The sequence below is a fragment of the Prosopis cineraria genome, unplaced genomic scaffold (genome assembly GCF_029017545.1).
Source record: "Prosopis cineraria cultivar Desert tree isolate PC_DT_omini unplaced genomic scaffold, ASM2901754v1 PC14, whole genome shotgun sequence".
Taxonomy (NCBI): domain Eukaryota; kingdom Viridiplantae; phylum Streptophyta; class Magnoliopsida; order Fabales; family Fabaceae; genus Prosopis; species Prosopis cineraria.
The window spans coordinates 4,509,909-4,531,652 of record NW_026555345.1 but is presented as its reverse complement, the minus strand read 5'-3'; the positions used below and the strand labels follow the sequence as shown (position 1 = coordinate 4,531,652).

General features: G+C 32.5%; 2 protein-coding genes and 1 pseudogene across 2 annotated transcripts; 1 reads left to right on the top strand and 2 right to left on the bottom strand.

Moving 5' to 3' along the window:
• Nucleotides 1-3,622: 3,622 nt before the first annotated feature.
• LOC129292008 (probable amidase At4g34880) lies at nucleotides 3,623-6,877 on the bottom strand (annotated as a pseudogene).
• Nucleotides 6,878-7,756: 879 nt separating this feature from the next.
• Nucleotides 7,757-10,253, bottom strand: LOC129293826 (probable amidase At4g34880). The gene is made up of 5 exons (XM_054931940.1): nucleotides 9,637-10,253; nucleotides 8,967-9,181; nucleotides 8,607-8,846; nucleotides 8,320-8,518; nucleotides 7,757-8,234 (listed from the first exon to the last, which is right to left on the bottom strand). The coding sequence occupies exons 1-5, from the start codon at nucleotides 10,183-10,185 to the stop codon at nucleotides 7,866-7,868; spliced, it is 1,572 nt and encodes a 523-aa protein (XP_054787915.1). The 5' UTR covers nucleotides 10,186-10,253; the 3' UTR covers nucleotides 7,757-7,865.
• Nucleotides 10,254-16,654: 6,401 nt separating this feature from the next.
• LOC129293982 (serine carboxypeptidase-like 9) lies at nucleotides 16,655-21,370 on the top strand. The gene is made up of 14 exons (XM_054932150.1): nucleotides 16,655-16,849; nucleotides 16,966-17,102; nucleotides 17,816-17,892; nucleotides 18,038-18,157; nucleotides 18,610-18,712; nucleotides 18,903-18,940; nucleotides 19,049-19,150; nucleotides 19,257-19,343; nucleotides 19,450-19,617; nucleotides 20,334-20,405; nucleotides 20,521-20,639; nucleotides 20,723-20,836; nucleotides 20,950-21,010; nucleotides 21,135-21,370. Exons 1-14 carry the CDS (start codon nucleotides 16,704-16,706, stop codon nucleotides 21,216-21,218), a joined length of 1,428 nt encoding a protein of 475 aa, XP_054788125.1. The 5' UTR covers nucleotides 16,655-16,703; the 3' UTR covers nucleotides 21,219-21,370.
• The last annotated feature ends 374 nt before the right edge of the window (nucleotides 21,371-21,744 follow it).

Below are 21,744 nucleotides of genomic sequence, written 5' to 3'. Positions count from 1 at the left end.
CAGACTTAACAAGAATAGATCTCCCTGCCATTGTGAGGTAGTAACTTTTCTGACCTGACATCCTTTTTCTAGCTTTCTCTAAAATGGGGACAAAGAGGTTGTTAGTGACCCTCTTGTGAATAAGGGTGATGCCTAAATATTTCCCCAAGTCCTCATTCAGCCTAACTCCTAACTTATGACTAAACACTTGTTTCCTTTGTGAACTCATATTTACAGAGATAAAAAGCCTAATTTTTGCCTTATTCAATTTTTTTCCATGATATCCATGATAGAAAGAGCTAGCACGAAAGTAAGACATATACTTGTCCATGATATCCATTTGTCTTTGAGTTGCTTCTCCAAATAGTACAAGGTCATCAGCAAAGAACAAATGCGAGAGTTGAGGGCCTTTTTAACAAGATATATCAATTTCCATTCACCTCCTGAGATCGCATCTTCAACAATGTGGCTTAGCTTTTCTATACACAAAGTGAATATATATGGTGATAACAAATCCCTTTGTCGTAGGCCTTTAGTAGGGACAAAGTCCAAAGTAGTTTCTCCATTCTAAAGAAGTTTAGTGACAGGAGTACTAACACAAGCCGTAATGATCTCACACAACCGATCTCCAAAACCCACTTCTTCAAGGTGCCTACAGATAAAAAGCTATTCAAGCTAATCATATGCCTTTTCGAGGTCTACTTTCATTGCAACAAAACCTTTTTCACTTGATTTCCTCTTCATGGTATTGATGACCTCTTGAGCCATAATGAAATTATCACTACCTTGTCTTCCTGCAATGAAACTACTCTAGTGGCCACCAATAATGTTGTTCATAATCCCTTTAATTATATTGGCAATAATTTTAGATGCAATCTTGTAACTAACATTATAGAGGAATATAGGCTGAAAATCCTTCTTACACTTTAAGTGATCAATTTAAGGTATGAGGACAATGTGCGTGCCATTGATCTCCTTGACTCTCTTGGGGTTTTGAAAAATCTTTCTCACCAAATCATAGATCAAGGCTCTTAAATATTCCTAATATTGTTAACAAAAAAATAGCTTGGATACCATCCAGGCCTGGAGCCTTGAAAGCTCCTAAATCAAAAGTGGCTTTGCTTAATTTCATCATCTGAAAGTTCTCATACCAACTTTGCCCTCTTCAATTCATTAAGTGAAGGATAAATTTTATGAGATACAACTAGTGGCTAGTAGGAAGGTTCAAACTTGAAGAGCTTCTTATAATAATCCAAAGCCATACTTTTCAACTTCTCATTATCAAAAACTCAGTTACCTAAATCATCTCTTAGGGCATTTACTTTGTTTTTCCTCCCGTGGATTTTCGTAGTAGCATGGAAAATCTAATATTTTTGTCCCTCAGTTAAGCCATTTATATCTAGATTTTTAGTACTAAAGTAGGTCTTCTTGAGGTAGAACTATATTATAATCTTTCTAAAGGTCAGCTTCTACTTGTTTAAGGTATTGTGAGTCCTTCCTTCTTCTCGCAGCATCAACACCCTCAAGTCTCCTCAATAATTTGTTCTTTTTCCTTAGAATGTTTCCAACTCTAGATTTATTCCAATTAGTCGTAGCTACCACAAATTTTTTAACTTTATCACTCCAAATACCAATGCTCCAGCTATGATTGACAACATCCATAAAGCCCTCCTCCAGGAACCATGTAGCTTAATATCTAAAGATAAGCTTGCCCTTTCGCCTTTACTGAATAGTAGAATCCTTAATGTATAAGGGTTGATGATTCAAACCAAATTTACCAATATGGAACACTTTAAAATTAGGAAAAGTAGAAGACCAAGCACTATTCAAGACCACCCAATTAGTCCGCTCCTTGATTAGCCATTCTCCCACGTGAAACAATCCTTAACAAAATCTATCTTAAAAAGATTTGCCTTATTAATCCCTTCTCCAAATTGCTTCATAGAAGCATAGTTTGGCGCAGCACCTCCACATTTGTCTTCATAAGATAAATAAGCATTGAAATCCCCTATTGCTAACCACAGCCCTCTAACACAACTAGCCAATGCTTCTCTGCACACACGCGCAAGACAAATCAAATGAAAAATCTGTATCCTAGTCCTTAACCTTCACATGTAACAATTAGGTATTAGAGCAACAATAGTTGCTCTCAACAGAAATTGTGTTTCACAAAAGCTAGATACCACTAGAGAATCCAGTTGCTTCAACCTGTAACCAATTAGAAAAATCAATTTTCTTGCAGATCCTATCAGCTTTAACACCACTAACCCTTGTTTCAAAAAGAATCAAAATATTCACATTCTTGCGTCTTAACAAATCCTTAAGTTTATTAGGGAAACATTTAGCAGCTGCTTCCCGACAATTCTAAGCTAGTACTTCCATCAACAAAAATAAATATACAATGAAGTACAAATACCTGTGGGGTCTCAATTAACCCCCTCCATATCAGTACCTAATGCCGTACCAGTCTCACCCCGTAAGCTTTCAACATCAACTTCAAAGGATTGATCTTGCATCTCCGTTTCCCCATCTATACCTGAAGCCTGGACAGTACCTCTTCGGATGGGGTTCGGTGGTCTACTAGGATGATGTATCTTCATCACAGATCCATTTAAACCCTGTTGTTCCATAGGATTTACTACAAACTCATTATCTACCGTACCTCCAAAATTGTCATTTAAAATAATTTCCCCTTTTCAACTCATTACATTAATTGGATCAAAATTTCAATTGATAAAAGTATTATTATAATTTTACGTAATGCATAATTAAATTTATACTCACTTAGAAGTCTGAGAGGATAAGTTGGAATACAGAAAGTTTTTGAATTTATGCTAGTTCATCCTTTTTCTTCCATCCCAAAGCGTTTCCCCAGTAAATTGATTTGATTACATTATCTCAATTCTGTTCCTCAGATAACTTTCATTTCCACCTCTTCAATGAACTTACTCTTCTTTCAAGTCATTTTTAGTCACACCAAATTAATTATATATATATATATATATATTGGCCAAAAAAATTAATTATATATATAAATTTGCTATGTCTTGAACTAAAATTGCTCTGCTATCGTGCTTAATTATATTATATGGTGTTCGTGACATATATCTTCAATTATATATAAGTTTATACTGAGGATAATAAAACTTTTAGTCTCTTAAGTTTGTTGCAATTATCAATTTGGTCCCTCAAACTAAATTTTTTACTAATTTGGTCTCTTATATTTTGTTAAATTATTATATTAGTCCTTTAAATTTTTTAAAAAATAATTTACTCACCAATTAATTAAATATATATAGTATTTTGATGACTTAGCATGCATATATGTAGTAAAATGAGAACAATTAATCCTCAATATTGTTTAATTTTTTTATTCTAATCTCTTATGCTATGTTTTGTTAGTTCTTTTGTTTTTTTTTAATTTCTGAGTATTTTTTTTTCTACCTACGTAATTATACTTTTTTTTCATTAATTTGTACAACTATCATCCATATTTTATTATTAATGTCAGCAAATTTTAACAGTGTTACCTCTTAAGTAAATAACAAAGACCAAATCGATAATTGAGATAAATTTAAATGGCCAAATTGAAAAAAATTAAAGTTGAGGGATTGAAAGTTTTATTACACATTTATAATACATGTAATTTAATTCAAAATTCCATAATACATCCAAAAATTTCTTTTCTTTTTATAAAATCAACAATTCATCTGTTTAATTTATGTCTCACCAAATGAGTATAAAACTTATAAGGCAGCTATAAATGCAATCGTTCAGTTCAGACAGTCTTGTGAAGAGGAGGTGGAGGCTTCCTTGCCATGGTGGACTGCTCAAAGTCAAACGCAATCTGAATGAGTTTAGGTTCAGATCCCTTCAAGCCTCCAAAACATATCCCAAAGGGCATTCCAGATTGGTCGTACCCTCCTGGCACTTTGATTCCTGGATACCCTCCAATGGCTAGCATTGTAGCCGCATCAGATCCTAACATCACCAACCCATCCAATTCATTCTCCTTCATTACCTTTTCAAACCCTTCTTCAGATAACTTACCCATCTATAGCCTCCAGCTCTTCTTCACCAATCCCATTAGTCTTCTCTGACACAAAAAGGAAGTCTTGCCCGAACTCTCTGGTCTTTTCCTGCAGCATATTCAAATATTGCAGCTCATCATATGTATTTACTGCTATATATATATATATATATACAGAAAAGTGAATATGATGGTAACGAAATCTGGGTGATCGAGATTGAACTGAATAATATCTGCTAGTGACTTCACGGGGGAGAAAATGAGTTTCTTGAGATAATTGTTGATGGACAATTTGAGTCAGCAGCGAGAGCTACAGTTTCTCCACTTCGTAAAGGATCCTGAATGATGCTGATATTAGTTATTTCCAGATCATCCACCACAGTTCCACCCCTTGCCCTTCAATTTCCACATCATCACATCACAATATATATATAATCAAAACTGACAACAGACGAAAGCTAAAACAGATTATTGTTATTTGTATTACTAATTACCTCATGGTGTTGAGATGATGTTCAAACCCAGAAATGGCAAGGGATCCATTATACGGTTTGGAAAATGGATTCCTAACAACTCCCAATCTCTTTCCTCTCAGTCCTTCCTTCTTGAGGAACTGCTTGTACCCACCTTTAGGTATAAACTTTGCTGCAGAATGCGTTTTTTCATCTCTGGGATCAAACCCAACAATCACGTCAAGAACATGAACTGCATCTGACACTAATCTGCATGTTGGCCTGCGTCGATCAAATGCATAACTCTTCATTTCAATCAAACCAAGCAAGCAAAGGGAAGCCGTGTCTGTGTCTATATCCAATAGTGTCTTGGCGAGATGAAATTGGGATGACACCGGACCTGCTGGTGAGACCGACGATGGGTTTGATGCCAACAACGGAGCTGCGATCAGCTGGGCAGATGATAGAGTCGTGGGTTTCAGTGCCCAAAGAAACGGCCACCATGTTTGCTGCCGCTGATATTGCTGATCCATAGCTTGACCCCCATGTATTATTTGTTCTCACGTAAGGATTCTGCATGTTTCCACATCAGATGCAAAAACTTTGAATCGCTTTCCCGAAATCCGACCTAGCGCAAATTTTATTAATTACCAGTCCAACTCACTAAAGCTTCTACGTTCTGCTCCAAGTATTTGCTTTCATTTGATCTCTGAATGTTGTTCTATGACTTTGATTGATTAAGATTATCAAGTTAATTAACCTCAAAATATTAAAGGAGTATTTAAAATTAGGGGATTCAAAAATAAAATGTTTATATAATATTCATATTTTTTGTCAATATTCAAAAATAACAAAGTTATATAAATATCATGGAAGAATGATAAGTTTTATAGTAGACATATTTTCCTAAAAATAGAAAAATTAATACTGCTCATTTGAATGTTATAAAAAAATAGTATTCATTTGAAATTAACTGTTTTCCTCTCTCCTTTTTTTCCCCTCACTTTACCGAATAAAAGGAGAGAAAATTATTTCACCCTACGTACTTTTCCCCCTCCATTTTCTCTCCCTCTTTTCTCTCTCCTTAAATTTTTTTGACCAACTTCTCTCCTCCCCTTATTTTGTTCCCCCAATTTGGGATTTTCAGGGAGGAAAATTTTATAACTAAAATATCCTTATTAATTTTGCCGTATTTCAAGAATATCACTGCTTCAGTTAAATAAAAAACACAACTCAACTTCTTATCTTGCTGTTGATTATCACTAGCAGCCCCCCCCCCACACACACACACAATTCCAACCCTGATATATTTTTCTATTAAAAAGTATAGTAAAATTAATAAGATAATATGTTAAAATTAATCAAATAACCTTTTTAAAAAAATATTACAAAAAATATCATAAATAACTTTTTTGGCCGAATATCATAAATAAATTAGGTAAAAGATTTTTAGATTCAAAAATTAAAAACAGAATCTGATATAATGATATAAATATTTTTATAAAATAAAAAACGTAAAATAACGTAAAAGGATATATGTCAATTTACAATCATCTCCCCCCCCCCACAGTAATGATAAAATTACCCCCTCTCTCGTTCCCTCGATCTTTTTCAACTAAGCAAGAGTTCTTAATTTTCAGCTACTAATTAAAAGACAAATTTTGGATCGCAAGGGTCAAGAATAAAATTAACCCAAAAAAATTCTTATTTTTGGTGGAAAGATTCTTAAAAATACAAATTCATAAAGCGACAAAACCTTTTGCTCAAAAAAAAAAAAAAGCAACAGATGATATGCACCAAAAACAAAAAAACGCAACGATGATGGTGAAATGAAAGAAATAAGAGAAGGAATAAGAAGAGACCAGAGCAAAGCCACCTCTGGCGCACCAATTCCGAGGCATAATGGTGGAACGGGTGCCGTACCACTCCGACAAAGAAGCTTTGCCAAGAATGACGGCGCCGGCTCTCCGCAGTTTTTCCACCACGTGCGCATCACGTGGAACCTCGGAGCCCAGCAACGCGAAGGACCCTGCGCTGGTGTTGAGCTTGTCCTTGGTGTCGATGCTGTCCTTGAGCAGCACCGGGATCCCGTGGAGCAGTCCCCGTAGTGAGGACGCAAGCACTGGATCCCTCCTCCCCCCATCAGCCTCCTCCGCTTGAGCTCTCGCGTCCGGGTTCACCTCCAGTACGCTGCGAAGTATGGGATTGAAGCTCCTGATCCTCTCCAAGTAGAAGTCGACCAGCTGTTTGGAGGTCAGCTTGTTCTCTGCAAAAGCCATCTGGATGTCATCTATGGTGGCTTCATTGATCCTGAAATCTGAGCCTTTGATCTCTTTGACCAAACATGTCAGGATGATCACTATTATCACTACAAAAGCGAACGCATTAGATGGTGAAGAATGCTTCGTTCTCATGCTTTTAGTTGTGATCATTTGAGTTTTAAGATCATGGCGGTGAATGCTTTATGTCAGATTTTAAAGTCATTCGAGCGGATGAAGAAAGTCAACGACTCCAAGTTCCACGTCTCCTTTTTTGGATATCACAGCACACTTCTAAGATGGGCGCACCTTTATGGACAGAGTTTAATATAATTCACAACCAACCACCTTGAGGTAGATGCTCTGCTGAAGATCAATGTGTTTCTTTCACCTCCAGTACGCTGCGAAGCATGGGATTGAACCTCCTGATCCTCTCAACCAGCTGGTGGGTGAGCTTGTTATCTGCAAAAGCCTTGCGGAGGTCATCAATGGTGGCTTCGGTGATGCTGAAATCTGAGCCATTGATCTCTGTGACCCACCCTGCTGTGAGAATGACTTTAACGAGGAAAACAGTGAAAAGGAGATATTGCGACAAATGCTTGGTTGCCATGTTTCTGATGGATTGTCATCTGAGTTTGAACATGGCTTTGACTTTGGTATGTCTTGGGTAGTATTTTTATATTTCCTTGGAATACAATTCTGTTCATAGCAACGATCATGAAAATTAATCAGCTACAGTCTTTAGATAGTGGGTTTCTTAATTCTGTTGTTGACAATGAGGATATATAATATAATATGGTGCCAAGAGCTTGATATAGGAAGTCTTGTCTACAGCGCTTCTGGTACCCCCACTTCCTTTATCAACCTTCATATAAAATTTTACTGGGAACCCATGCATGTTTAAATTGCTTGTTAATAATTCTTTTGATTAAATGATAGTAGATCTCACAAAGTATAAAATTAGAAAAATAGTATTAATATTTTAATATATTCTGAATTTAAAGTGCATGTAATTATTTATTCTTAATTTCATAATACATCCAACATTCTTTATTTTATAACTCAACAATACATCTGTTTATTTCTCACGGGATGAGTAAATAATCTCTCCGTAGGTAACGTATACTTGCAGCTACATATGCAATTTCAGACGGTACTCTTGTGAAGAGGAGGAGGCTTCTTCCTTGCCTTAGTGGATTGCTCAAAGTCAAAAGCAATCTCAATGAGTTTTGGTTCAGATCCTTTCAAGCCTCCAAAACATATCCCAAAGGGCATTCCAGATTGGTCGTACCCTCCTGGCACTGTGATCGCTGGATACCCTCCAATGGCTAGCATTGTAGCAGCATCAGATCCTAACGTCACCAACCCATCCAATTCATTCTCCTTCATTATCTTCTCAAACCCTTCTTCAGATAACTGAGCCATCTTCTTCATAGCCTCCATTTCTTTCTCACCAATTCCATTGGTCTTCTCTGATAATATAAACAAATCCTGCCCGTACTCTCTGGTCTTTTCCTGCAATATATATATATATATATATATCAGGTCCGGGAGAAGTTTCAAAAGTGAAACTATAGAGAAATTTGTGTTTTCTTCTTACCAAATCTGGGTTATCCAAGTTGAACTGAATAATATCTGCTAGTGACCTCACGGGGGAGGAAATGAGTTCCTTGAGATAGTTGTTGATGGACAATTTTAATTCAGCTGAGATGGTTACAACTTCTCCATTTTGAAAAGGATCCTGAATGATGCTGATATTGGCTATTTCTAAATTATCCACCACAAAAGCACCCCTTTCCCTTCAATGTTCACAAAATAGTAAAAATCTAGGCTATGAAGAAGCTCTCAAGAGATCAATGACATAGCTAGAACTGTTTGTATTGCTACCTCATCTTGCTGAGATGATTTTCAAAGACAGAAATGGCGAGGGATCCATTATAGGGTAAAGAAAATGGATTCCCCACAACTCCGAGTCTCTTTCCTTTGAGTCCTTCCTTCTTGAGGAACTGCTTGTAACCACCTTGAGGAATATACTCTGCAGCAGAATGTGTTGCTTCATCTCTGGGATCATACCCCACAATCACGTCAAGCACATGAACTGCATCTGACACTGTTCTGCATATTGGCCTGTGTCATCGTATAAACATTCAATTCAATGAAAATTTTACTATATTCATTAATTGTTTCAAACTAAGCAGGACAAGGCTGCGCTAGCTGCATATTGTGAAGGTATTAGGATATATGTACCCAATAGAGTCTTGAAGAGGTGAAACTGGGACAACACCGTCCCTGCTGGTGAGACCAACAGTGGGTTTGATGCCAACGACGGAGCTGCGATCAGCCGGGCAGATGATGGAGCCATCAGTTTCAGTGCCCAAAGAAACAGCAACCATGTTTGCAGCCACTGATATTGCCGATCCATAACTTGATCCACATGTCTCATTTGTTCGCACGTAAGGATTCTGCATGTTTCCAATTCAAAAACTTGAAGCAATTACTTTTGTGTATGTGTTAAATACTTATATGACAATAAATGTGATCCTGGTTTGGGACAAATAAACCTGCGCGCAAATGTTTTTAACCAGTCTCCAATATAATATTAGGTCAACCTATGAAGTGCTTGTTTTAATTTAATCTATGAATTCACACACGCACACACACTGTCATTGAATTAATTGATTAAAATTATCAGTATATATAATTAATCAGCCTCAAAATATTTAAGAAATATTTAAAATTTTACTTAAAAAGGTGTTAAAAAGAGTGTGTGTTAAAAACTTAGCTATAAAATTATTTTAAAACGTACAAATTCTTAAAGGAACAAATTTTCTTACCAAACCAAAAGATGGTGGGAGAGAGTTGGTCAAAAAAAAAAAAAAGATGGTGAGAGAGAAAGAAAGAAGGAAAGAGAAGAGACCAGAGCAAAGCCGCCTCTGGCGCACCAATTTTGAGGCACGATGGCGGAGCGAGTGCCGTACCACTCAGTGAGAGAAGCCTTGCCGAGTATGACGGCGCCTGCTCGCCGGAGTTTTGCCACCACGCACGCATCACGTGGAACCTTCGAACCCAGCAATGCAAACGACCCTGCGCTGTTGTTGAGCTTGTCTTTGGTGGCGATGCTGTCCTTGAGCAGCACCGGGATCCCATGGAGTGGTCCCCGTGAGGAGGCACGCAGAGGATGCCCCCTCTCCCGATCAGCTTCCTCCGCCTGAGCTCTAGCGTCGGGGTTCACTTCCAGCACGCTGCGAAGAATGGGATTTAAGCTGCTGATTCTCTCCATGTAGAAGTCTACCAGCTGCGCTGAGGTGAGCTTGTTCTCTGCAAAAGCCTTCTGGATGTCATCTATGGTGGCTTCGCTGATCCTGAAATATGAGCCGTTGATCTCTTTGAACCATCCTGTCAGAATCAATGTTGCAACTGCAAAAGCGAGCCCAAGAGATGGTGAAGAATGATTCTTCGTTCTCATGTTGCTTGATTGTGATTTGAGATTGAAGATGTTGGCATTGAATACTTTCTGAGAGGGATGGTGAGCATGCCCTGCATAAAGATGACAGGCACAGTTGAAGAAAAGTCATTGAGGGCATGAAGAAAGTCAAAGTCAAAGGCTGTGACTGCTACGTCTTTTGATGAAACCAAGGCCGTCAATTAAGCTGGGCCCACTTTTACGGCCGATTTTGTTTGCTTCAGTTTGAGCTTTGAACCCATCAGATTGTTAATATCTTGAAGATATCTTTAAACGACTTTCTCATTGAAATATAAAGTAATTAATATTTTCCAAACAGACAAGTGTTCCCTAACACGTACTCATACACTAAAAAAATATTATGTTAGTTAGGAGATGTGCCTAATTTAATATCTGATTGTATTCAACCATAGACACATAATAATAATAATAATAATAATAATAATAATAATAATAAAAAGATATCATCGCATAGAAGGTTACCCGGATTAGAGTGTGTTGCAGTGTAAGTAAAAAAGATTACAAGCTTAAACCATTTTAATATAACTTAACCCATAAAAAAGAAAAGAAAAAGAAATGAGGTTTTAGTGTTATGTATATTGTGGGTTGTATAGAAGTTTGGTTGTCCAATCTAATCTGGACAAACCCAATCCAATTTGATATAGTAAAAAATTGATTTGAAAAATTAATAAAACTTAAAAAATTATATTAATTAGAATTATTTTTATTTTTAAATTGTATGCGAAGATTTATAAATAATTTTAAATTTAATTATGAGTTATTAATATTCTTTAACTTCAAAAAAAATTATTTTATTACCTCATCATTCCTTGTGTTTATATTTTTTAGTGGCGCTTACTTTCAAATTTTTTACTTTTTTATTTAGTATTAATTTTTTATTAATATTTTTTCCTCTCCTTCTCTCTCCTTCCTCCCCTCACCCCTCTCCTATAAAGTTCAAACTAAGACATTACCTTTATTGCCTCCCCCTCTTTCCTCTCTTGCCCACTTCGTCATTCTTCATCAATCCCCATCATCAAATTGTTAAAAATAAAAGAAGGAGTTTCAGTACAAAGTGTTTGAGACTCTGTTTGGTTCAAGAAGGAAAAAAAAAAAAAGAGGAAAAGGGGAGGAGGCTCCCCACAATTTGAGAGGGGAGGTTTTAAAGGAGAAGGAAGGAAAAATTTTAAAAATTTTCTCTCCCTTTCACCTAACCAAGCAATCAAATAATGTTTGAAAGTTTTCAGCATGAAAGAGAAGAGAGAGAATGAGAGGATAAAAAAATTATAAAAAGAAATGTGAAGCCCACAATGCTATATTTTATAATAAAAATATTAAAAAATTTAAAAAGCAGGCTTAAAAAAATAAACGAAAGGACATGCTGATCAAATAAAAATTTTTTAAAGTTGAGAAATGTAAATTACTCATAATTAAATTTGAAATCATTTATGAACTTTTGCGTGTAGTTTAGAGATAAAAATAATTCTTAATTTTTAATTTTAATATATTTAAATAGTTTAAAGTTATGAATCTGAATTATTTGAATTTTAATTGAAATATTTTTTTGTTATAGTTATTGTTTTTGATTATTATGAATTTTTTATGATTATAAATATTTTTATTATCTTAATTGAGTTTACAAGATAAAATGAATTGTTGCTTCTTATAGAGAGAAAAAAAAGTTATGTGAATATTTGACTACTAAAATTAGTCTCTTGATCCTATAGATTAAATTTAATTTTATTAATCTTTGAGTTACAACTTACAATTGAATCATGCCAGGTTACAGATTACTTAGTCTATTTTTTTTTATCATAAAAGAGATTACACTTTGAATTAAATCAAAATTCAATCTTGTCCCGTCCATTGTCCCTGGTACGTTCCTTGGGTGTTGCGTATATGAAACATTGATTACATAAACCTTGATAGTTTGCTCAAAACACGTGTTAAAAGCATTCATTTAGCAGCCAATCTTTAAAAACGTGTTAAAATATAATAAAATCATCATGGCATGCAATAGCAGCATTGAGTTGTAAGACGCCTAGAATGACATTTCAATCTGCATGTAAAATTTTAATGTCCTTCCGGGTTTGGCGTGGAATTTGCTTTTTGGTTTAAAATTTTCCAGCTGTTAGGGCTGGGAGTTGGGTGGTTCTACAGGTGAGTTTAATATAATAAATTAAAGGTGGAGTTCAATTGTCCCATGCCTTCGATAAGATGCAAAATTTTTATGAATTTAGATTCAAAGACTGTATTAATATTTATATTATTTAAACTTTTAAAATTCAAAAAATTAATTTTAAATTTATATTTTATTTAAAATTAATAAATGAATAAGTTTATTTAAATCATTAATATGAATTTTAACAACTTACATGATATAAGCATTTAGTGTCTATGGTTATCAAATTAAAAATCCAACTTTTATTGCTCAATTAGAAGTAAAATGTTTACTTTATATTTTTATTAAAAAAGTAAATCAAAATAATTTTAGTAAATACATAATCTAAAAGAAAATATTTTAATTATTCCTTTTTAATAGATAATTTTATCATTTAAAAGTCATAGAATTAAAAAAAATTAAATCTAAACTATCCATAATGGAGTTAGACAGTCCAGATCTCAATGCGGTGAAACCAAACCTGGCTTTCTTGTGGTCCAGAGGATTATATTGTTTAATTGTGGGCCAACGCCCAATAATGTCACGGGCTGACCTTCTTTACTTCAATGTTGAGGAGGGAATATTGTTGTATTGGGCCTTAGGCCCTTTCCCTACCCCAAAAAAAAGGGCAATATTTCTTTTACCATATTTAATAAACATTAGATAATTTTTTTCTTCTTTAACGTGTTCTTTGTGGTTGCCCTTTAAACTGTTATGATATTTGTTGAGTGATGATGTTTAATTTCTTTTTTTTTTTACAGATGTATCCGTTACGGTATCAAAATTTATGGTCTGATCAAATTGAAATCATATATGATGATTCAATTCTAATTCAATTAATATATTTTAAAAGCAGGGAGGGGGAGTGTCACTTTTGGTTTTTTGACTCTCAGATACTTCATAGATGCCAACTATTACCAATTAAATACCCCTATAAATAAATAATGCGACCCATATGAACAGAAATTAAATTAAATCAATACTCCCCCTTTTAAAAATATAGAGAATTATTAACCAAATCTTACTCTCAATAAAATAGTTAATTATTTTTAAATTAAAATTATCTTTACTTATTAAGTCTTATTTAATAGGATATTTTACTTTAAAATAAATATAAAATGATTTATTTATCATGGATATTTTTAAAAAAATACATTAATTGTATTTTAAAAATATTAAAAATATATTATATTTTTAAACATCTAACTATCCAAAAAATATTTTATAATTTTTTAATGGAATGAGTATATTTGGTCTTTGCCTCTCATATGTTTTAAACATCCAACCACTCTCACACACTTCGTAGATACCAGACTTTTATCAATTAAATACTCCTACATATAAATAAATAATGTGACCCATATTAAGTGAATTTAAATTTAATGAGTGACTTGAATTCACTTATTCATTGAGTTTTTTACATGACATAATAATAACCGTTTGATTTAATCAAACAAATATAAGAGATTTTAATATTAATACTTAGGAAGTAACAAATATCAAAATTTTAGATGAAACTGAATAACATATGTGATGAATAATTTCATCACGGGGGATTGTGTTAAATGTTTTGAGAGAAATGTATTTTAATAATTTTTAAATATGAATAAAATTTAAGATTTATGAGTAAGGGTTGAGATATTCATTGAGTCTTGTAAATTTAAATCACTCATTAAATGTAAATTCATATAAACATCAATATCAATATCACGAGGATCCAGGAAAATGATACTATTTGAAAATTATAAACAATGTGATTTTTTTCAGGTTACATATAATTTATTTCATATAATGTTTTTCATTTAACATTTTTAAAATTTTTAACAAATTTTGCTGCACTTCTTTTTTTTTTTCATTTAACATTTTTCACATATTTCAATATAGTCAAAATATAGCTCAAGTGTATTGAAAAATTATTTAGAAAATAAATCCTAAATTAACAAGAGTATTCGAATTATTGTGTTTTGAAATTTCTTCAGTTTTAGTATAGACATAGCTCATTGGTTTAAATTTTAAAAATAATTTTAATATTTTTTAAAAATAGAGATTTTTATGAAATTTTTTTAAAAAAGCTTTTACTTGACGGTGATTCTTTAAAAAAGTTTAGTTTTTAATATTTTAATTTTTTTTTAAATTTAAATAAGCATCTCAAAAAATTTAAGATTTTTTAAATTCTAATTTCTTTTAATTTAAAGAATAAAGCTCCAACTTGATTTAAAAAAAAAAAAACGGAATAAAGCTACAACGAAAAGGCGCAAGTCATCACACGTGGAGAACGAAAATCAAACGATCATATAGACACATCCGGAAATAGAGAGACATGAATTGTTGTCAACTTGTCATTTGTGATGGGTAAAAGTGTCAAACAAGCCCCACCTTATCTTCTATGAAACCGAATCTCTGCTGGGTCACGTGGCCACCAACACAAACCTTTACGTCGAAATCGAAATTAAAAAAATGACCGTTGGGGATCTGACGTTCTAGTCCATCGTTGCTCCTATCTGCATTTCATCTTCCCAATTCATCATTTAATGTTTCTGTTTCTGTTGCTGCGAAGGAAAAAAAAAACAAAAAACAAAAAACAAAACAAAACCACGCATCAATGTTAAAACCGATAGGCCTTTGTCCTTGTGAGAGACCGTTATAATAGAGCAATCGATCAAAAACAAAATATCTCGTCCAAGTCTATTTAAATATATACCCCTCATGTTCTAATTATAAGTAAAGTTAATTAATTTCACAATTTTTAATAGAAAATATTTAAAATTAATATTTTTAAAAATGATTGACTTTTCAATTTTAATTTTATCTTTTACTAAAATAAATGACTACAATAAAGTACATATAGGAATTTAATTTGATGCAATTAAAGAGGGACAATATTTTTTTAAAAAAAAATTAATTACTCTCTTGTTCAAACTCAAAGGCATTTTTAACTGAATTTATCATTTAATAAAACATTTAATTATTTTTAAACTAATATCATCTTTCTATATTTACTACATATTTAATAGAGTATTTTATTTTAAAATAAATATCAAGTGATTTACTTATTATGGGAACTTTTGAAAAAAAAAAACACATTAATTATACCTTAAAACACTAAAAATGTCTTATATTTTTTTAACATATAATTCCTATAAAAATGCTTTATATCTTTCAATAAAAGGAGTATATATTTACCCCCATACCAAAGGCCAAATAAAGCTTTAAAACTTTGTTATATAATTAGGACAAGAGAGAGTTTAAAAGACATATTCTTTTTTATCCCCATCATAAAACACCTTTAATTATTTCATCCGATTTAGTAGGAATAATGTTAAAAAAACGTAATTAATACCTCATTAAATGACTTATAATAAAGACCATATATTTTTTCTAGAATATGTCTTATAATAGGGATAGGAGGAAGTGTTCTACAATCTGTATTTTAAATTAAAAAAATACCTAACCACCTCACTGGAATTAAAGAAAGAGGTTAGTTAAGTCATTAATTTTGTTTAAGAATAAAATAAGTTTCTAATGTTTTGTATTTAAATATAAAATTTTTAAATTTGCATTATGTTCTAATGACTATTTTTATTGCTCACAATCACATATATTCTCTCATTAGAGGCAATTATGTTCGAGACACTGTTAGGCACTAATTGTGGGCACATCTTTTATTGAGAATTTGAATTTTAATTCACCATGTTGTAAGGAACTAGCCCCTTCCACTAAACCCAACTTTGTTGGTTAGTTAATAACTTTAACTAGGGGTAATATTAAAAAAAAATTAATCAATCCCCCATCAAATAATTTATAAATAGGGTAACATAAATTTCTAATTTTGTTTGTGTTTAAATATAAAATTTTTAAATTTTCATTAAGTTGTCTCTCACAATTAATGATTTGAAATAGGAATAATATTTTTGAAAAAACCTTACTTAATAACCCTATCAAATAATTTATAATAAGCATGGAGAGGGAGTATTTAGAAGATGGTAAGCGACCATATCAGTGTTACTCTCTTTACTGTCTTAAGAGTGGAAGTACGGTGCTGAATGCTCATTGGTTTTTCTTTGAACTTTTGTTGGCTTTCACATCTTTGAGCCTTTGGCCTTAAAAATATGATAAGGCTCGTGCTCTCTTACCCTTCTGTCTTGCCTTCCCATGACAGGCCGTTCCAATTTCGACGTTACCTACCACGTCTCTCTCTATCAGATTCTATTTACATATACGACATCTGTATTCTTTGATGAGTTGACCAGTTGTTATATAGCCTTGTTCATGTCAGACAAATCCCTCAGGTATGTAATATATAGAGGGATTTAAACATATTAAACCACCAGCTGCTTCGACCCAAACTCTCTCAATCTTGATGGCTTCAATCATGCTGGCGCCAAAATGGGTGGCTCTGCATTGTCTTCTTCTGTTAGTTTTATCAGCAAACGTAGCATTTTGTGGGGAGCCAGTCAAGCATTTGCCTGGCTTTGACGGTGAACTTCCCTTCAACTTCCAAACTGGGTTTGTATATTTGATTATATTTCTAACTCATCTCTCTAGCCATTTACTTATCAAGCCAAGCAAGCGTGTTCATTAATGGTCCTTGTTTTGCGCGCGTTTGTTTCGTTGATCATCAGATACATCAGCGTGAATAATTCTGAATATTTCTACTACTTCATTGAGTCCCAAGGAGATCCTGCAACTGATCCTCTCTTTTTCTGGTTCACTGGAGGCCCTGGTTGTTCTTCCTTGAGTGGAATCGTTTATGAGATTGGTAATCCCTGGCTCTCTTTTTTATTCTCTTTTCCATATATATACACTCATAATACTCTCATTAGTCTCATAATCACATTCTGTAAAAAAATTAATTGATGGTTCTTTTTACAAACCATTTTATATAAAAGATGGATTATTAATCAATTTCTTCCAATCTTAATTATCTTTCCGTAAGTTTCTACTAGTAGAGTAAAATGTTACCCACCCGGATTTTATCATGTGGCTGCTGATTTACTCCATTGTGACCTTAATACTTTTGCTTCAATTTAAATTTCTTTTGCTTTCCTTTTCTGATGTTAAAAAAAAGGTAAAATATTATAAATGAATCAACTCAAATTGATGTAAATGATATAAGTTCTTGTATGTGTCAATTTAATTGTGAGTGGTTAATCATTTAATTTGTCCTCAATATTCTGAAGAAAAAATCACTATTATCAACAGAGTTTACTTCTTATACTTACTAACAAAAATTACATGAGAGATGAGAGAGAAAAAGTAGGCACTTACTAAAAATAAACTAAAAATTTTAAAAAATAATTTAGTTATCTCTCCTTAGTTTCCATGATTCAAGTTAGTTAGTTATAGATGACTTGTGAGTAAATTGTGAGTAAATTTTGAGTAACTTACAACACTTCCCATAACTTTTTGTTGGATTGAGTGGAAATTGTCCAAAGCAAAAATATGATGAGCAAGTTCAAAATCTGTGTGCAGGTCCTATACAGTTTGATATTCACAACTACAATGGAGGATTACCAAGATTACTCTATTACCCATACACTTGGACAAAGGTAACGGTACCACAATATTCTATATTTTACTGTCTTACATTTTCATATATATATATATATATATATTTATTTATATATTCTCCATTATTATCAATGAATGTTATAATTATGTTTCTTGGTTATGGTGTTGATGTCGTTATTTCAGACAGCTAGCTTTGTGTATGTCGATTCTCCCGTGGGTTCTGGTTTTTCTTATTCAACATCTTCGAATTGGTCAACTTCTGATACTAAATCAACAGAAGAAGCTTCTGAGCTTGTGAGAAAGGTTAGTTGTCATGTATATACATAAACACTTCTGAAACTGATAAACATAATTTGGATCAACTGAAAGTAAAACAATTTATAAATTAATAATCCAACTTATATTTATATTGTATTTGATATAAATTAAAAACATGTCTGTAATTTTCTCCCGTTCTTGTTTTAGTTACTTGCTACTTTGAAAGAGATATGTTTTACTTCTTTTTCCTTTCAATAAGTAGCTGTACTGTGCTTTACTTCTTATACCAGGAAAAAAAAAAAACTACTTTTACCACCTCTCACAATGCAACATTTGAAGATAAAAAAGTTTATACAGCATATTTAAATTTTATATTTACTTCTCGTGACATCCATGTATTGTGAATCAATTCAATTATATTTTTATTATATTGATAATAATTAGTAATTAGTTAAAATTTAAAAACTAATGTTACCGAGATGAATATGTTTTTTCAGTGGTTGATAGAACACCCACAATATCTCAATCTGCGATTGTTCATTGGAGGTGATTCTTACTCTGGTCTCATTGTTCCAGGAATTACCAAGAAACTTATTGAAGGTAAAATTAATGCGACCTACATATTATAGCTAATTATTCAATCCCCAAAAAAAAAAAAAAAGTTCTACCCCTTCCTTTTTCATTATTGAAAAACTGATAGCCGCAAATTCTTCGTAAAAATTGATTATCTAGCGAGTAGCATTTAAATTTATTGAGACTTATGGAACTTATTTTGCAAGCACGCCCACAGATAATGATGCCAACGTGGAGCCACACTTGAATGTCACGGTACATAAGATTTATTAGCATCAATGTTAATTTAATATTCGCTTTTATTGAAACTAACATAGAAATTAAATTAGCATCTCTTTAAAAGTTAATAAAATTATTTATCAGGGTTATTTGGTCGGAAGCCCTACCACAGATCAGCATATCAACGTGAATTCAAGAGTCATCTTAGCTCATCGATTGGCTCTTGTATCAGACCAACTCTACCAGGTTTAAAAACAATTATTTATATTTATTATTTGAATATTTAAAGATAATCATACATAGACAAATAAAATTAATGATGTGTTTGGTTAATCACGATGTTTGCCAACAGGAACTGAAAATAAGTTGCAAGCAGAACTTTGTTGACGTGGATCCATCCAACACGGCTTGTCTTACTGCTCTCTCCAAATACGAAAAGGTGAATCTTAATATTTAATTAATTTTGGATTTTCTTGAATAACAACAAATGAGCAATCCAGAATTAAGAAATACTAATGTTGATTATACTGTGAATAAATGGACAGAACATAGAAGAAATATGGACTAATTGCCCATTGGAACCAAATTGTGCATTTGCATCTCCAAGGCCAGAACTCCCACTAAGTGTTCGAAGATCGCTTGCAGATCAAAGTAGTGATGAACGACAATTTCTGCTTTCACCACCAAAAGTTCCCTCAGATCTTTGGTGTCGGGTAAATTTTAAGTTGTTTTTTTTTTTAAATACTCGGAAGTAATATAATATTAGTTGATTTTCTTATTTTCCTCTTCCTTTGATACTGTTAAATTAACGTTTTCGGAAAATGACATTTACAGACTCACTAAAAATGTCAATTACATTTAACGACCTTTAAATTTTGAACTTTTAGATAAGAGTCATGCTCTTTGATGGGAATTAAAAATTTTTTGAGTTAATTTTTCGGTGCTCATCATTTGTATTTTCGGTATTTAGTTTTTTATTTTTTTCAAAAGTCACCTTAAATATTTCCAATACTCATTTTTATGCAATTTTTAATATCAAAAAGAATAAAAAATTAAGTGTTTAAAATATAGTAAATAAGTATTGAAAATGTCCAAGGTGGCTATTAAAAATTAAAAAATTGAGTACAAAGAATACTAAAGATAAATAATAAAAATGTGAAATACAAGCACATAAAGCTTTAAAACTGAGTGCTGAAAATATGGAAGATGGGTACCAAAGAAATTCACTTGTGGAAAAATTTTAATTTCAACCAAGGACCATATTTTTTTTAAAATTTTAGAGTCCTTAATTCTAATTAATTATCTTAAAGGGTTCTTAAATATAATTTTTCCTAGTGTTTTTGTACAGTCATTTTTCCAATTTTAGTTTGAAGAGAATAATATGCTTTAATTTATATGACAAGAAACTTGGTTGTCTTGTTTTGCATAGGCTTTTAACTACGCATTAGCTTACAATTGGGCAAATGATCCTGGTGTCCAAGAAGCCTTGCACGTTAGAAAGGTATATATACATATTATAAGTATCTATGTCACACCCACACAAATTAATGTACATATTTGAGCAATTAATGTGTCTGAGAAAGTCTAATTTATAATTTACTATGTAATTTTAAAAGGGTAAAGTGAAGTTCTGGTCAAGGTGCAACCGGACAATCTCATACACAAAAGATGTTCAGAGTGTTATTGATGTTCACATGTGGCTCAGTCAGAGGCCCTTGGAAGTTCTTCTCGAAGTGTAATTTATCTAATTAATTTCACTCTCAGTTAATTTTAATTATTTATCAAAATCTGAGTGATTTATTAATTTAATTGGCACAGTGGAGACCATGACTTGGTGGTGCCAATCGTGGCAACACAAACATGGCTTAAGATTCTAAACTTGACTGTCTCTTATAATTGGAGACCTTGGTACGTGGATGGTCAAGTTGCAGGGTATGTATATTGTCCCATCAATTTGTTTCAACTTCGAATTAAATTCTGAATAATTAATTAATTATTGTTCAACTGTTCGTGCTTCTTTTTAATGTGTCTGCGTATAATATCAGATATACCAAAAAGTTCGATGAGGAGGCGTATGGATATCGATTAACATATGCAACAGTAAAGGTAAGAATGTGGCTGTACTATATAGCATTATTTTGAGATTTAAGATTTTTTATATAATTTTTAGTTTTCAAATTATATAAATGTATAATGTGAGTTGACACTAATAATTACTTAAATTGTTCAGGGTGGTGGTCACACAGCTCCGGAATATTACCGTAGAGAATGTTATGAGATGTTTCAAAGGTGGCTCCATTTCTATCCGTTGTAATGTAATTCAATGATTAAGAATTCAGATTCTGTTTTTAATTAAGAATTTAGATTTTGTATAATTTCGTACAACCCATCTTGTCGTCACTGGTCTATGCTAATAATGTATGTATTATTGTTTCTACTCATTTATGCATTAAATCGTTACCCACACATCTTACTATCGTCCGTCGTCGAAGCTCCACACACACACGTACATAGATAAAAACATTAGCTTGAAATCAAACTTACAAGCAAAGAGTGAATGAAAAGGTGAAGTTTTTTTTACCGTGGTTGTTGCCCTCTGTTTTTTGATACAAAAAGCAGGGGAAACAGAGGTAGGAGAGTCTTTGTTTATGCTTGTGTGGTTAGGATTAGCACATCAATATGTGAAAGTTTGATTAATGACAAAAGCATTATAAATACAAAAAAAAAAAAATCCATGAAATCACATATTCCCTCTATGTAAAAATATAAGACATTTTTAACTAAATTTTATATTTAATAAAATAATTATTTATTTTTAAAATAATTCTATCTTTTTATAT